A 15,999-nucleotide genomic window follows, 5' to 3' on the forward strand; every position below is an offset into this window, starting at 1 on the left:
AAGAATAGAATCTGCCGGATATCACTTTGACAATTTACTAAGTGCAGATGATGGCAAAAGTCAGTGAAAGCAGGATATTTCTTGTACTAAAGCTTTATAAGCTACTAAACTTCTGAAAAAGATCTTTCAAATGGCCTTTATTACTTCCTGCATTGGTTTGACATAAAGCTATGTACTATACCTCTTCCCATCCAGCACATCAGGGGGTAAATGTATCAAGCCGAGAGTTTTCCAGCAGGTTTGAAAAGTGGAGATATTGCCTATAGCAACCAATCAGATTCTAGCTGTCATTTTGTAGAATGTACTTAATACATGATAGCTAGAATCTGATTGTTTTTTCAAACCCGCCGAAAAACTCTCAGCTTGATACATTTACCCCCAGGTCTGGGACGGGAAGATACCTGTTCACATCTCACAACAGTACACAGAAAATGTTTCACTTCTTAGAGTAGTTTTCTTTTCTATATTGTGCAATACTTATAGATAGACACTTGGTTGAGCTGTTGCAATCATACCTACTGTATTGGAAATAATCAATAGCACTATCTTGTCTTTAAGATTGTAGCTCGAATTATCTATATATTAACCGTTTAACCCAAAGGGGTATATTTACTAAACTGCGAGTTTGAAAAAGTGGAGATGTTGCCTATAGCAACCAATCATATTCTTGTTATCATTTATTTAGTACATTCTATAAAATAACAGCTAGAATCTGATTGGTTGTTATAGGCAACAGCTCCCCTTTTTCAAACCCGCAGTTTAGTAAATATACCCCAAGGATTCTTACACTTCTTTGTCCAAGACCCAATCTGTGACTATCAATTAACTTGTTAAACTATTTTCCAGTAATATTATTCTTCTACTAAATGACATGTATTAAAAACAAATAAGTATATTATTGTTAACTAATATAATGAATAGGACATTTGGAAAAAATAATACTAATAAAACATTCTCAATCATTTGTGTATTAGCTGGCAGTATGCAAAAGTTTTGCAAAAGGAGAATGCTACCTAAATGCCATCCATAGGTTATGAATCTTTGGTCTAACTGTTCAAATATAAAGATCCTAGAATTCAGTTTTGTAACTCCTTAACCACAGCTGCTAAATCCTTTTTTCTTATTTGCATTGTATAATAATCACAGTATTATTATATAAAAAATTAGTAACACCGTCTATTTTACTATGATGATGGACAGCTGGATGTTTTGATATGTGATAATGTTGTAGTCTTGCATTTGAAAGCAGAGATATTACATATGTGAGATATTTTAATATTTTTTTAGGCAGAGGATTATCATACTTGTAATGCATGTCACACATGTTTATGAGTTGTGACTTATCATTTGCTGCAGTATGTTTTAGTGCTATAACAGGGAATGATTTAACTCATGCTATCAACCTTTTCATCCACAGGACCTTACTGATAACATGAGGCATCAATTGAGAATGGAAAGATAGTTGCACTATGAGCATAGGAAACAGTTTTTACTGTGTAGGTGGTTAATCTGAGGATTTTCTTATCACATGAGCTGGTGTGAGCAAGCTTGTAAACATTTCTGAAAAATAAATTTAATGCCTTCCTTACATGACATGACATCTGTAGCTATCATTATTAGAGAATTCAATTGACATTTATGGCCTCTGGAAGTATTTTTTGGGCTTCCTCTGAAATCAACCAAATTAGACTTTTTAAAAGGTTGAACTTGATGGTGAAGTGTCTTTCTTCAACCTTACTGACAAAGTACTGGATGTAGTTGAAAAGTCTATAGTTAAAATGTCAACAGTGAAAATGTCTACATCAAAATGTCTACAGTCATAATGTCTACACAGTGATAAGGTTGAAAGTCATAATGTCTTCATGTTCATAAGGGCGACACAGTTAAAATGATGAAATGTAAAATGTTTAAAGGGTTCTAAAGTGGACAGTCGAAAGGTCGACACAAATCACTAGATTTAAAAAAGCAATACATAGATATACACTGTATGGACAAAAGTATTTGGACGCTTGACCATTACACCAAAAGGGACATTGATGACACTGTATTTAAATACATATACTTTAGTATGGAGTTGGTCCCCCTTTTGCAGCGATAACAGCTTCTACTCTTCTAGGATGCTTCCACCAGATGTTGGAGTGTTTCTGAAGGAATTTGTGCTCAAATATTCTGCAGAGCATTTATGAGGTCAGGCACTGATGTTGGACGAGGAGGCCTGGCTCGCAATCTCCGCTCCAGTTCCAAAAGTATTTGAAGGGGTTGAGGTCAGGGCTCTGTGCGGGCTAGTCAACAAACTCATCAAACCATGTCATTGTGGTCCTTTCTTTGTGCACTGGGGCACAGTCATGTTGGAATAGAAAAGGGCCTTCCGCAAACTGTTGCCACAAAGTTGGAAGCATAGCATTGTCTAAAATGACTTGGTATGCTGAAGCATTAAGATTGCCCTTCACTGGAGATAAGGAGCCTAGCCCAAACCCTGAAAAACAGCCCCATACCATTATCCCTCCTCCACCAAACCTCACAGTTGGCATAATGTAGTCAGGCAGGTGTTGCTATTGGAAGTTTGGAACTCTTCAGCTATGGAATCAGCAGAGCGCTGGCGACTTTTACGCACCATGCATCTTAGCCGGTGTTAACTCCGCTCTGTGATTTTATGCGGTCTTCCGCTTCATGGCTGACTTGCTGTTGTTGCTAAACGTTTCCACTTGACCATGAAATATCCAGCAAAAATGAAATTTCACAAACAGTCTTATTACAAAGATGGCATCCTATCACAGTACCACGATTGAAGTCACTGAGCTCTTCAGAACGAACCATTTTGTATTACAAATGTTTGCAAATGGAGACTGCATGGCTAGGTGCTTGATTTTATACAATTCTGGCAACGATCTGATTGAAGCACCTCAATTCAATAATTAACAGGTGTGGCCAAATACTTTTGTCCATATAGTGTATATATAGAAATACAATATATATAGATATTTTTTTATTTATTTGTTCAAGGAGAGCAAGCACTCAGTACTTACTAGAGATGGGCGGGTCCGGTTCTCCGAGAACCGAACCCACCCGAACTTTGGGTATCCGAGTACCGAGCTGAGCAGCTCGGTACTCTCCCGCCCATTCCGAATCCAAATCGAGGCCGAACGTCATTGTGACGTCGTCGGATCTCGGGACTCGGTTCTCGCGATACTTCAACTTTATAAATACACGCCTCCACAGCAATCCATCGCCATTTGACAGAGGGAGAGAGCAGGGTGTAGTCATAGGCTAATTAGAGCAGGGACAGAGAATACCATATTGTTCTTGCAATTGCTCTAACCAAAATCGCTAGTGCAGAGAGGAGGATAGAGGTTTATTATTTTTTCTTCATATTTGGCACTCCCCAGCGCTTTTGGGGTGTCCCCCATAATTGTGCATTAATATTTCTGGCTGTCAAAAGTCATATCTGTCAGCAGTATCTACTAAATAATTTGTAGCACACCTCAGTGTTTTTGGGGTGTCCTCCCTAATTGTGCATTAATATTTCTGGCTGTCAAAAGTCATATCTGTCAGCAGTATCTACTCAATAATTTTTAGCACTCCTCAGTGTTTTTGGGGTGTCCTCCCTAATTGTGCATTAATATTTCTGGCTGTCAAAAGTCATATCTGTCAGCAGTATCTACTCAATAATTTTTAGCACTCCTCAGTGTTTTTGGGGTGTCCTCCCTAATTGTGCATTAATATTTCTGGCTGTCAAAAGTCATATCTGTCAGCAGTATCTACTCAATAATTTGTAGCACACCTCAGTGTTTTTGGGGTGTCCTCCCTAATTGTGCATTAATATTTCTGGCTGTCAAAAGTCATATCTGTCAGCAGTATCTACTCAATAATTTTTAGCACTCCTCAGTGTTTTTGGGGTGTCCTCCCTAATTGTGCATTAATATTTCTGGCTGTCAAAAGTCATATCTGTCAGCAGTATCTACTCAATAATTTGTAGCACACCTCAGTGTTTTTGGGGTGTCCTCCCTAATTGTGCATTAATATTTCTGGCTGTCAAAAGTCATATCTGTCAGCAGTATCTACTCAATAATTTTTAGCACTCCTCAGTGTTTTTGGGGTGTCCTCCCTAATTGTGCATTAATATTTCTGGCTGTCAAAAGTCATATCTGTCAGCAGTATCTACTAAATAATTTGTAGCACACCTCAGTGTTTTTGGGGTGTCCTCCCTAATTGTGCATTAATATTTCTGGCTGTCAAAAGTCATATCTGTCAGCAGTATCTACTCAATAATTTGTAGCACACCTCAGTGTTTTTGGGGTGTCCTCCCTAATTGTGCATTAATATTTCTGGCTGTCAAAAGTCATATCTGTCAGCAGTATCTACTCAATAATTTTTAGCACTCCTCAGTGTTTTTGGGGTGTCCTCCCTAATTGTGCATTAATATTTCTGGCTGTCAAAAGTCATATCTGTCAGCAGTATCTACTCAATAATTTGTAGCACACCTCAGTGTTTTTGGGGTGTCCTCCCTAATTGTGCATTAATATTTCTGGCTGTCAAAAGTCATATCTGTCAGCAGTATCTACTCAATAATTTTTAGCACTCCTCAGTGTTTTTGGGGTGTCCTCCCTAATTGTGCATTAATATTTCTGGCTGTCAAAAGTCATATCTGTCAGCAGTATCTACTCAATAATTTTTAGCACTCCTCAGTGTTTTTGGGGTGTCCTCCCTAATTGTGCATTAATATTTCTGGCTGTCAAAAGTCATATCTGTCAGCAGTATCTACTCAATAATTTTTAGCACTCCTCAGTGTTTTTGGGGTGTCCTCCCTAATTGTGCATTAATATTTCTGGCTGTCAAAAGTCATATCTGTCAGCAGTATCTACTCAATAATTTGTAGCACACCTCAGTGTTTTTGGGGTGTCCTCCCTAATTGTGCATTAATATTTCTGGCTGTCAAAAGTCATAACTGTCAGCAGAATCTACTAAATAATTTTTAGCACTCCCCAGTGGTTTGCGCTCAGAATGGATTCAAAGCAGTCCACATATGATCTAAATGAGCAACCAGGTTCTGTCACCAGTCCTGATGTTAGTGTTCCCAGTACGTCATCTGGCCAAGGCGATGTCAAACAACAGAGTGTTTTCAAATTAGTGCAAAAAACAAAAACCCAAAAAAATTTTACTGTATTGAAGCGAAAAAGAAGTGTAACTGAGCAAAAGTTAAGTGACGATAAAAAAAAAATTGCAAGCATGCCATTCTACACACGCAGTGGCAAAGAGAGAATGAGGCCTTCACCTTTGGCTATTAGTGGCAGATCCCAAAAAGTTACCCAGCCTACAATTGGTGCACAACTACTGTTACGCGTCAAAGCCGAGCTGCAAGATAACAGTGAGGCATTACAGGAGAATATTTGCTCTGATTCACAAATGACAACAATCCCTGTGGAGAGTCCATCCAACAGTGGGATGTCTAATCGTGACCATTCTGTTAGTCTACCCATAAAGAAGGGCCCTTTCAGCAGTTCTGCTGATGTGTGCCTGAACAGCCCGAGTGTAGCCGGTGATACACCAAGTGAGGATGACACTTTGTCTTTAGAAGAGGATGTGGGGGAGATTTGGGTATCCGACGATGAGGATGCGGTTGATTGTGTAAGTCCTGCAGCAGTGTGGCACCAGTGGGAGCAGTTCTGGCATGTGAGGTTCTGGCACCAATATGCACTTTCCAAACACAAGCAGGGATGACGCAGGGGGCAGACCACAACAGTTTGACATCTGGGCTGGTTTGAAGGATTTGTCAAAAAAATGTGTGACCTTGACCATAATTCCAACCAATCCTACTATTAACATGCAAAGGATGGTGGAGGGCCTATCAGGGATTAAACTGTATTTTTCATAATTTTCACTAATAATGTTTGGGTGTAATATACACCCAAAGACGAGTGCTCAATTGCTAAGAGTCATTGATGGAGAGGAAGACAAGCAGGCTTGTCTGTAGAATTTGCAGGCAAATTGTGCTGCGTTATATAGGTAACACCCAAAGAGAAGAGCTCCATTGCTCCATTGCTAATTGTAATTGCTGAAATAGAAATAATAGGGCTGACAGTCTTGGTCTAAATCTGCAGTTACATTTTATTGTACCATAGCTCATTGCGAAACTGGAGAGGTGGCAGGGTTTAGTGATAATCTTCCTCCAACAATACTAATTCATCCCAATATCCCAATATCATAGAAGTCTGTGTAGTATGATGTAATTGCTGATAATGGCCTTCCAAAGGGAATGACTAGTTGATTTTAGGGCAGAGCTGTCACGGTTTTTGGGCAATTCTTTTACAGCACAGCAAATATCAAAATGTTTAGCGGACTCATCTGCATCACCACTGGGTGTCTTGGGAAAGCAATTTCTTTTATTACAAGCAGTTGCCAGAGAAACTGAAGGAGAAGACGTCCCAACAAGATGTTGATAAGTCTGGGATCCTTGCAAAGAAAATTAAGTATTTCATCTACAATTAAAATATAGTTAGCACATTTACTTTGTTTTATTGCACACTATAATTTTATGTAGCACCTTTTCAAAATCTATTATTAAGGCAATCACTTGACTCAAGCTAACTGTGTCTGCACTTTCTTCACAGGTAACTACTTCGCTGGACTAAAGTATATTCCCCTCAAATGCTAGTCTTCTTGCAGCTGCTGTATTCTCCTACATGCTGTTGCAGAAACCACAAATTGACCCTAAATGTTTATGGACACAAACAGCATCTCCTGCATGTCATTTTTCAAAAGTTCTGTAACACCAAGTTGATAGTGTGTGCAAAACAGGAAATGTGATGGAATTCAGCCCCGCTGTAATGCTGGACCAATATTGGGGTCGTAATCAGAAATGACATATCCTCAGGAGACTCCAAGCAGGATTAGCCATCTTTCAATGACATCCCTTAGTTTTTGGAACAGTTTGTCAGCTGTATGCCTCTTAGTGAAGCTGCTGATACACAGAGTAGCCTACTTCTCAAAAATGTGATGCACCTGGGTACATGCTGCTGCTGTCCATGCTGGGGAAGGCGAAAGACCAACCCAGTGGGCTTTCACAGTCATATAATCTTTTGTTTGCCCAGTTCCGCTTGTACACATATCTGTGGTTAAGTGTACAGTGGGTAGAATACCATTTTGTCACCCAATAATGACATTTTTAGGAACTTTCCGGTACAGGAGAGAATAAGCTTTTCTAGTAAAATGGTATAGTGATGACATTTGCTAACAGGGACATAACACCTCAATTAAATGTCTTAAACCAACTGTATTAATAGTGGACATTGGACACAGATCTAACGCTAGCATAGTACCCAGGGCGTCTGTGATCCGCTTTGCGACTGGGTGACAGGTTTCATTCTTGCTTCCTCTTGCAGAGGATTGTTTACTTGCCAATTGTTGGGGGGGAAGATTGCAGGTGCTGGGATGTAGATGAGAGAAGGGAGGTAGATTATGCTGGAATGCTTGTTGTTAATTTTTTTTTAACCAAAGTTTCTGATTTTCCCAACAGTTTGCCAATAACTCGCTGAAAAATGACGAAACATGGATGAGGATCCCAGATGGTTAAGGTCCCTACCTCTACTGAGTGTGGCTTTCAAAATGTTACAAATGGATAGACAACTCTTGCCAGGATTCGTGTAAAAATAATTCCACACTTAAGAGGTGGATTTTTGGTCTTATGCCCAGGCATGACAATGGCCTTTTTGTTATCACTGGCAAGAACTGCAGCAATTTTTCTTTTCAAGTGTATGAAAATCATATTGTGACATAGGAGGTGTTCAAAATTGAATAAAAAATGACTGGAAATTAGTGTTACTGAGGTTAATAATAATGTAGCTACAAAATAATACCTAAATTATGTTATTTTAGCACCAATAAATGTAATTTTTATAACAAATTGCAAAACAAAACCAAACAAAACCAAAACCAAAACCAAAACACGCAATGGCGGTTTTGCAAAACCAAAACCAAAACCAAAACACGACGGTAATCCAGATCCAAAACCGAATCCAAAACCAAAACACGGGGGTCAGTGACCATCTCTAGTACTTACATACATAGACAAATTCACTGTGCAAGATTCAAACAAAATTTGTAGATCTACATTGTTCAATTCACAGAACAGACAAGTAATTAGCATTGAGAAGATTTAAATGAAAAAAAGACTTTATTACCAAAACATAGAAAGCGTTATGCAATCAAGCCTATAATTGGGCTTAGTGATGTAACGCTTTCTATGTAATGCCAATAAATCTTTTTTTCATTCAAATCTTCTCATTGCTAATACTTGTCTGTTCTATGGATTGATCACTGTGAATATATATATATATATATATATATATATATATATAAAAGCATATATGAAAGCATGTATTCGTGGCAAGCTACGGGGGCACATTGGTTAACATTGCACTGAGGTCATGGGTTTGATTCCCGTTCCTGGGCCTTATCTGTGTGGATTTTGTATGTTCTTCCTGAGTTTGTGTGGGCTTCCTCTAAGTGGTCCAGTTTCCTTCCACGAATTAAAAAATATACTGGTAGGTTAATTGGCTGCTGACAATATTCTCCGTAGGGTGTGTATGTCTGTGTGTGTATTAGCGAATTTAGAATGTAAGCTACAATGGGGCAGGGACTGATATGAATGACAAATATTCTCTGTACAGCGCTGCATAATTGGTATATAAATACATGGTAATGATGATGATGATGATGATGATCATGACGATGATCTGTGTGGAACTTGTGTTGTGTGGATTTCCTCTGGGTGCTCAGTTTTCTTCCATAGTCCAAAAACATACTGGTAGGTTAATTGGCTTCTGTATAAGTGGACTTTAGTGTGTGTGGTAGGGAACTGATACTGTAAGTTCCAATGGGGCAGATACTGATGTTAATGATTACATATTCTCTGTATAGCGCTGTGTAATACGATTGGCACTATATAAATAAACGATAATAATACTAACAGGTAAACATTGTTCTATATGGAAGGACTGTGTTGTAGTGCACTGTGTGTATCTGTGTTACTTATTTGACCGGCATCAATAAAGCAACAAGATGAATATAACAGAGTATGACTGCTGTGCACAGTCCAGCATCTCACAGAGTTCTGCAGAGCTCGTTCTGCTTTGCTGAGAGCTGGATCTTATCAGGCCATGCTAAGATGTGAGCTGACTTACCTTGTTAATTTTGTTGGTTTTAGGAAGGGTTTGGCTGACATGGAGGTCTGAGTATCGAGGAGGTTTTCTTAAAGGATTATTGATGTCACATGGTACAGATTCGGTCCTAACTAGTCGGGCTGAAATTAAAATGAAATAAGTATTACTGATGAAAACCTGTTGGAAGGTCAGGAGTTAAGAACTATATACAATACTAACACTGGGGCACTTCCTGGAGATGCCTCTTTCAGTCTCAGTATCGGCTCTTGGACAAACAAATTAGTCTCTCTTTGTTATATACACAGAATTATAGCATCTAAGCTCAACTGATCTGAGTTGTGCATCAGCGTTTTGTGTAAAGTATTGCATATAAAGATTAGAGCATTGGAATTTCATAGGTACCCAACAAGTTATGTGATATACAAAGAGGCAGCTGTTAATACATTTATATATCCATTATTACATGGACCACTTAAATCGTTTCAAAGAAACTTGCGACTTAATATTGTTTTTTTCATTCAAAAAAAAATCTGCAACCTCCCAATCTGCTGGGCAGGGCCTGATTATGAAATTGATTTGAGCAGCTTCCACTTTTGTATTTTATCCAATAGGCTGACTAGGCTGCAGCCTAGGGCGTGAGGTTTTTGAGGTGAGCAACATTTTTAGGGATGCACAATTGTGACAGGGAGAGGTATAAAGTGAACTTAATTTTAAAATATAAGAGAATAGTTAGAAAACTTTTGAAATAAAACATGTAGTAAGGTTTTAATCTTGACGCATTCCCATGGTAATAGCTGTAGACAATGAGACATCCTTGTGTGGGCGCATGAGGATAAGTGAGTAGGAGAGACAAGGATGGCAACAGGTGCAGCTCCCTCCACCTTCACATCATCACCCTCAGTAGCGCTGGTTCATATCTCCATTTTGCTATATAGTTACGATGTAATGAAAACTAAATGAGTGAAAGAGCTTGCCATGACCCTTTTAAAAAGTCATGTGAATGTCAGTTTAAAAAACACTGGAACATTGGTGAGGAGGTAAGCAGGAATCTGACGGGTTAGTTTTTTCCTACCACATATTAGCCTAGGGCGGATTGATCCCTTAATCAGGACCTGCTACTGAGATTACTAATTAGCAAGATTGGAGGGATTCTCATTCTCACACTGAGCAGAGGTTACAGCAACAATACAATTACACGTAGGTCAGAGTTCACAGTGAAATACAGCGGTCATCCTGCAAACATATTCAATTCAGACCTCATTGACTGTGGAAATATGAAACCTACCTCCGCGATGTATGATTAGTAAATGACATGGAGGCGCCTCTTTGGTGCATTTGTTGTGGCACTTTAGTCTAATGAGGAAACAGAAAATGAAAGAATCACTTCACATGATAAGCATTATGTGAGTAAATACAACCTGAGACTGTGGCTGAGAAGGTTTGCAGCGGACACTGAGCTATGTCTTCCTACATAATACAACTCTTCACCAACTATACTTCATCTGTTATCCAACGGTGTGAGAGTATAGGGTGCAAATACAAGTATAGGTTATAATATGTGATTCACTCCTACTGCTATCATCAGGACTGAGAACTGGGCTATTTATGGAATACATACAGTAGTTACACTCAGGGCCGGTGCTAGGGTCCACGGCGCCCTAGACATTTTTAAAAAAGCGGCGCCCTCCTCCCTCCTCCCTCCTCACTCCTCCCCTTACCTTGTCTCACCACCGCCGCCTCTCTGCTCCGTCTCCTCCCCTCCACTCACTGACACTAGTAAGTGGAGGGGAGGAGACGGAGCAGAGAGGCGGCGGTGGTGACAAAATAGCCTCTTCCCCCCCTCCCCGTCCATCTGAATTCTGTGCGGCGGCCGTGACAGGTATGGTCAGCGGTCGCCGCACAGTTTTAAAGTATTTTAGAATACTGTGGCGCCCTCCAGAGCCCGGCGCCCTAGGGAAGTGCCTAACCTTGCCTAATGGGAGCGCCGGGCCTGGTTACACTACATACACAACACTTTACAATAAGGTAAACTACTACACATAAACAAAAACAATTGTTCAAGACATTCACACCAAGTTTAAAAATTCAATTTAAATGGGAGAAATAGTGACACTTTAACGTATGAGTGAGTTATATTACAAGGCGATTACATGAAGGGGTAATTGTAATTGTTGATTATGTTACAGCTTTGAATAAGTGGTTTAGAGGTAAGTGTTCAAATTGGAGAAAGAATTTCAAAGTTTAAAGGCAATTTCTGTAGCCTCACTTCTGGAGTAAATAAGATATGAGCAGAGTTTCATGAAATAAATGGTGATAAAAAATTATTCAAATATTCAATTACATCATGTTAAAAGGTATTCAACTTGTATTGCAAAACATAAGCTGTTCATAATTGTTATTAAAATATGGAATAATTAATACAATTATAATAAAGAAAATATGCATTCTGTATGTAAAGACACACTGTTTTTATGGTCTGAAACAATAATGTGACAATCATTATGGTTATGTGGACTCACTCAGGTACTTCAAAGATAGAACAGTTACAGGGAAAAAAATATATTGAATAAATTGTCCAGCACCAGCAAGGTTTGGTCTGTTTTTATCTACACAGTTGATAAAGTCAGGCACAGGACACAGCCTTTTTGAGGTCTACACTTTATCGTAATTCTCAAAGGGACATTTTACAACAACAAGATATTATGATAGGTTAATAGATGTCTTGTTGAGAAGTCAACTATTCCAACATTTTTCCATGATAAATTGCCCACCACATTGGCAGTGAAAGCAATGTGGTAGTTTTGGATTATATTAAAAAAAAAAAAATATGCAAAGCATAAAGGTTCCTTATGCACAATAATGAATTTCCATAGCAAACAATGGGCAAGCCTATTTAACAAGGATCTCTGAATTGTGCTAGCAGAACAAAATCAATGAAAAAATATTTTCTTTTTCACAATATTGTTTTTGTTCACCAAGTAGAACTGAAAGCCCAGCTACATATCCCATCAGTTTCAGCTGCAAGGGAGAAATGTGATAAAAAGCCCATGCGGAGCAGCCAACTTTTTTTTCTGACAAGACTAGTTAGAAGATACCAGAGAGAAACAGCATGGTATACCAGACAGTGATTTGCCAGTTTCGACTGTCCCATCATTCTGAGAACCTCCCCTCAGCAGAGGCCCAAATGCAAAAAAACTATAGACTACTAGAGCCTCTCTGAAGTTACAGCAGCAGGAGAGATCATTGGTGTTGAACAGGATCTAATTCACAGAGCGTTTACAAGCTCTGATTGGCTATTTTAATATATTCCATGTATAAAATGTATCAATGGACCTCATTAATGCAGTTAATGTAGTTAAGCCATATAGGCTCTATATGCAAATAGCTAATCAGAGCGTGTTTCTCAGGCTGTAACCAATCAAACTGAAGCCAGCCTGTATTTATTATTTGTATATTTCGTGTTGAAACTCTGTAAAGAGCAGGTTTCTTGTTTTTTCTCTGGTTTACCAGAGAAAAGAAGATGGAAAAGAGGAAGAAAGAAGAACATCTCAATAGGATTTAGTCATATAATAAAGTGTACAGTGAGGGGTTGGTGGAGTATTTATTCAAATTAAAGGACTTTTAGTACAGCGTTGGTGTTTTTTTTTTAAGTATTTTATTATGTAGCACTACAGTTCCCAGCAGGCCCTGGATGCCAGAGCATGCTAGTTCTTGTAGTTCTACAAGCAATAGTAAGCTCTGGCAGCCATAGGTATGTTGCCATTTATAGTTCTACAATCGCCAGCATAACAAAGCAGTTTATGGCTGGCAGGGCTTGCTGGGTCCAGTAGTGCCACATAATGAAATATTTAATTAATGACCTTACTGGTCAGTGTTGTTGAATGCAGCCCCAGTTTTAACAGCACAGGCTGTTTTTCTTACGTAATTTATCCTCATGCTGAACAGGCCGGGCCTGTGCCAGACTATGACATTTTGGATATTCCCCTATGCAACCTGTATTGTTATTTTGTGTCATGAGTAAGATGGACAGGGTTTCTTCCAGGTTGGGTAAGTACACATCTACTTCCTGCTGAGAAATCATTTTAATTCAGAATTGGATGGATGAACTGAAGGCATCAAAAGAAAGTGAATCTGCATTCACCCCACTACAACATTGGATACAATATGCCCACAGGTTATACAAATAATTTTATTATGCAACTTCTAACTGGGATAACAATGTATGAGCTTTGTTGGATGTTTGGTGTATATATTTGGGTCATAATGAGGGGTGGAGCTCCAGGTGGTACTGTAATGTCTTGGGATGTGGAATAGATGCTCACAGAAATATAGTAGCATGCAGTGACTCACTTCTGAGTAAACTGAGCTGTTAGCTATAGTACAGATAACTGTCTTCTTAAAACATGTCAAAATAGTATACTTGTAATAATTAGTTTATTTATACAGACCCTCTCTTAGTTCCTCTCTTTTCTGTTCTTTGTTTTAGATATTTTGTTTTTTGTTGTTGAAAGCATAGGCTTGTTTGTTTTTGCAAAGCCTTTAAACTTAAAAGATTTTCAGAACTATACAAATCCTGTTTCCCAGTGGCCAAATTAAATAGGTGTAATATAAAATAAGCCGTCCTCATATAACATTTTATTGAAATTATTTTAGCATGGAAAATTGTCTCAAACTCTGTGTTTTTTTCAATCTGTGTGTAGTCTGACGTCCTAACAGCGTGACCTGCATTATTACACAGATAGACACATCTAGGCTAATATGATAGCGGCAAAATGTGTCTATGACCACATGGAGCAGTGGGTTGTCCAAGCAAAAAATAAATAAATGCCAGACAGGCAGAGACATGACTCTAGCAGGGGGGGGAGGTTTTCTGCCAAGGTTTTTCTAGATATTTCCACTTCACAATAACAACACTTACAGCTGACCGAGGCAGCTCTAACAGAGCAGAAACTTGACAAACTGACTTGGAATGATAGTATCCTAACATGTGCTACATTGAAAGTTACTGCTAATGTCTGACCATGGAGTGTGGCTGAAATTGTCTAATACACTAATAAGAAGGGTGTCCACAGACTATTGTAGTTTATTCAGTAATTCTCCCTTTATTTGGTCCTGGTCCAGGCTTGTAACAAATTTTAATAATGTGAATAATAATGCCAGTTGGAGAAATGCTACAATAAGAGAAAATATATATATTTTCAAGCAAGATAACTATCCAAAAATTTTATAATTGATCTCTACCCATGTGGCAATCTCCCGGATCTGCCCACTTCACTAGGAAGTGCCCAGAATTAGGTCCCAAACACCGCGATTCCAGGTGAATAGCGGCGTTTGTTTGGCCCCACCCCTGCCGTCAAATGACGTCACGGTGCCCCCCACCACGCCCACTATGCTTCTACCTAGCACAGTTTTTGACACATTTTTGTATCCGTTTACATTAGCTGCAAATTGTGCTACATACAACAAAAACATGTGCCCAGTCACTTCTTTTTAGTACATTTAAAGGGGTAAAATGTGCCAAAAAAGACTGAAGGGTAAAAAATAAACTCTTTCCTATCTTCAGTCATTGTTTAGATACACCCCCTAGCTAGTATATATATCTGGTGCCTCTTACTGCTGGATCTGTAACTTCAGGGTGTTTGGCGTATGCAATAAGTATTTATACATGAATGCATTGTGGCACCCGTTGTAAGCCACTATAATCTTGTTTAATTGTGACCCTGTGCTTGTCTGTAGCATATATTGCCGTGATATTCCCCGCCATATGCTGAATGGTCTAGAATACTTACCGTGCTGCTAGGTCTTGATAAGTCTTCCTGTCTATTTTCTTAGTAAATATGTCTGTGCTATGTTTTTGGCAGTATGTGTGATCGAATACCCATCATTTTTAAGATTGATTTTGTCCTCGATTTCATTTTTTTCTGGAAATTGAGTTCCCTCTATTATATTTGCAGCCGCTGAGAACTTTGTGAAGGTTATTTCCAAATACAAAACAGAGTCAAGCATCTGAATGATGTCTTTGCAGTTCAAAGTGAAAAAAAGACCTGTTATTTAGTGGTGTGCTCCTGACTGTTCTTGGCCATTAGATTTATTTGTTAAATCTAAGTGTGAAGGTGAAAATAAAAGGCACAAGGGAGATATAACAGGCCACATAGGGGTACATTGACTAAGCTGTACTAAACAAAGCTGGACTTCTTTTTCTGATGGGTGTTCTTTTTTATAATTCTTTATTTTTGATTGGTCCAAAAGGTTACTAGTAACAGTTCAATGAAACAATAACACAGAAAGCATCAAAAGTCAGAGTCAAAATATTACAGTGTATCCAGGTCAAAAGAAAACAAAAAAGAAACGGTATGAAAATCAATAGCAACAATGAAACTAGTGAAAATGTATGACCAACTTTTAAAGTTTAAAAACAATTTTAGTAGTAAGATAGACGAAGACTAAATGTGGCAGAGGGAGGGTATACAGGACCAATAGTGGGGAGAGGGGCATCCTCATAGCAGCTCATAATAGGATGTGACATTAGGGGCCAGATGTACTGGGAACATGTCACAAAATTAAAAGGGAAACCCTGGGAGCCTACTCGCTGCACATGGGTCAACAGGTGGCTGTCTTGGGGCAGAGACGGAGGTGGACAGCCAAGGGGCCCATACATTGGTTAAACGTATGGCCTCTATCATTAAATAGTAAGTAATTTCCTTCATAGCTGCTATATGCCAAATTTGTTTTTTGAGTGCAGATAGAGACGGTGGGCAGGAGTTCTTCCAATTTAGGGCTAATAGGCATTTAGCTATTGCTAAGATGTATGCAACAGGCTTCCTAGAAAATTTATCAAGAT

The 15,999-nt window shown here is 38.8% G+C and overlaps 1 protein-coding gene across 2 annotated transcripts in view; it reads right to left on the reverse strand.

Moving 5' to 3' along the window:
• Positions 1 to 15,999, reverse strand: part of KSR2 (kinase suppressor of ras 2) — a 388,289-nt gene that overhangs the window by 105,555 nt on the left and 266,735 nt on the right. For both annotated transcript variants that reach the window (XM_075178524.1, XM_075178525.1), the window contains exons 8-9: positions 10,444 to 10,511; positions 9,180 to 9,298 (exon numbers count right to left, since the gene is read on the reverse strand). In XM_075178524.1, coding sequence (XP_075034625.1) covers positions 9,180 to 9,298; positions 10,444 to 10,511 — 187 coding nt within the window. The remainder of the gene's footprint in view (positions 1 to 9,179; positions 9,299 to 10,443; positions 10,512 to 15,999) is intronic.

Source organism: Mixophyes fleayi, chromosome 1 (genome assembly GCF_038048845.1).
Source record: "Mixophyes fleayi isolate aMixFle1 chromosome 1, aMixFle1.hap1, whole genome shotgun sequence".
In the NCBI taxonomy this organism is placed as follows: Eukaryota; Metazoa; Chordata; class Amphibia; order Anura; family Limnodynastidae; genus Mixophyes; species Mixophyes fleayi.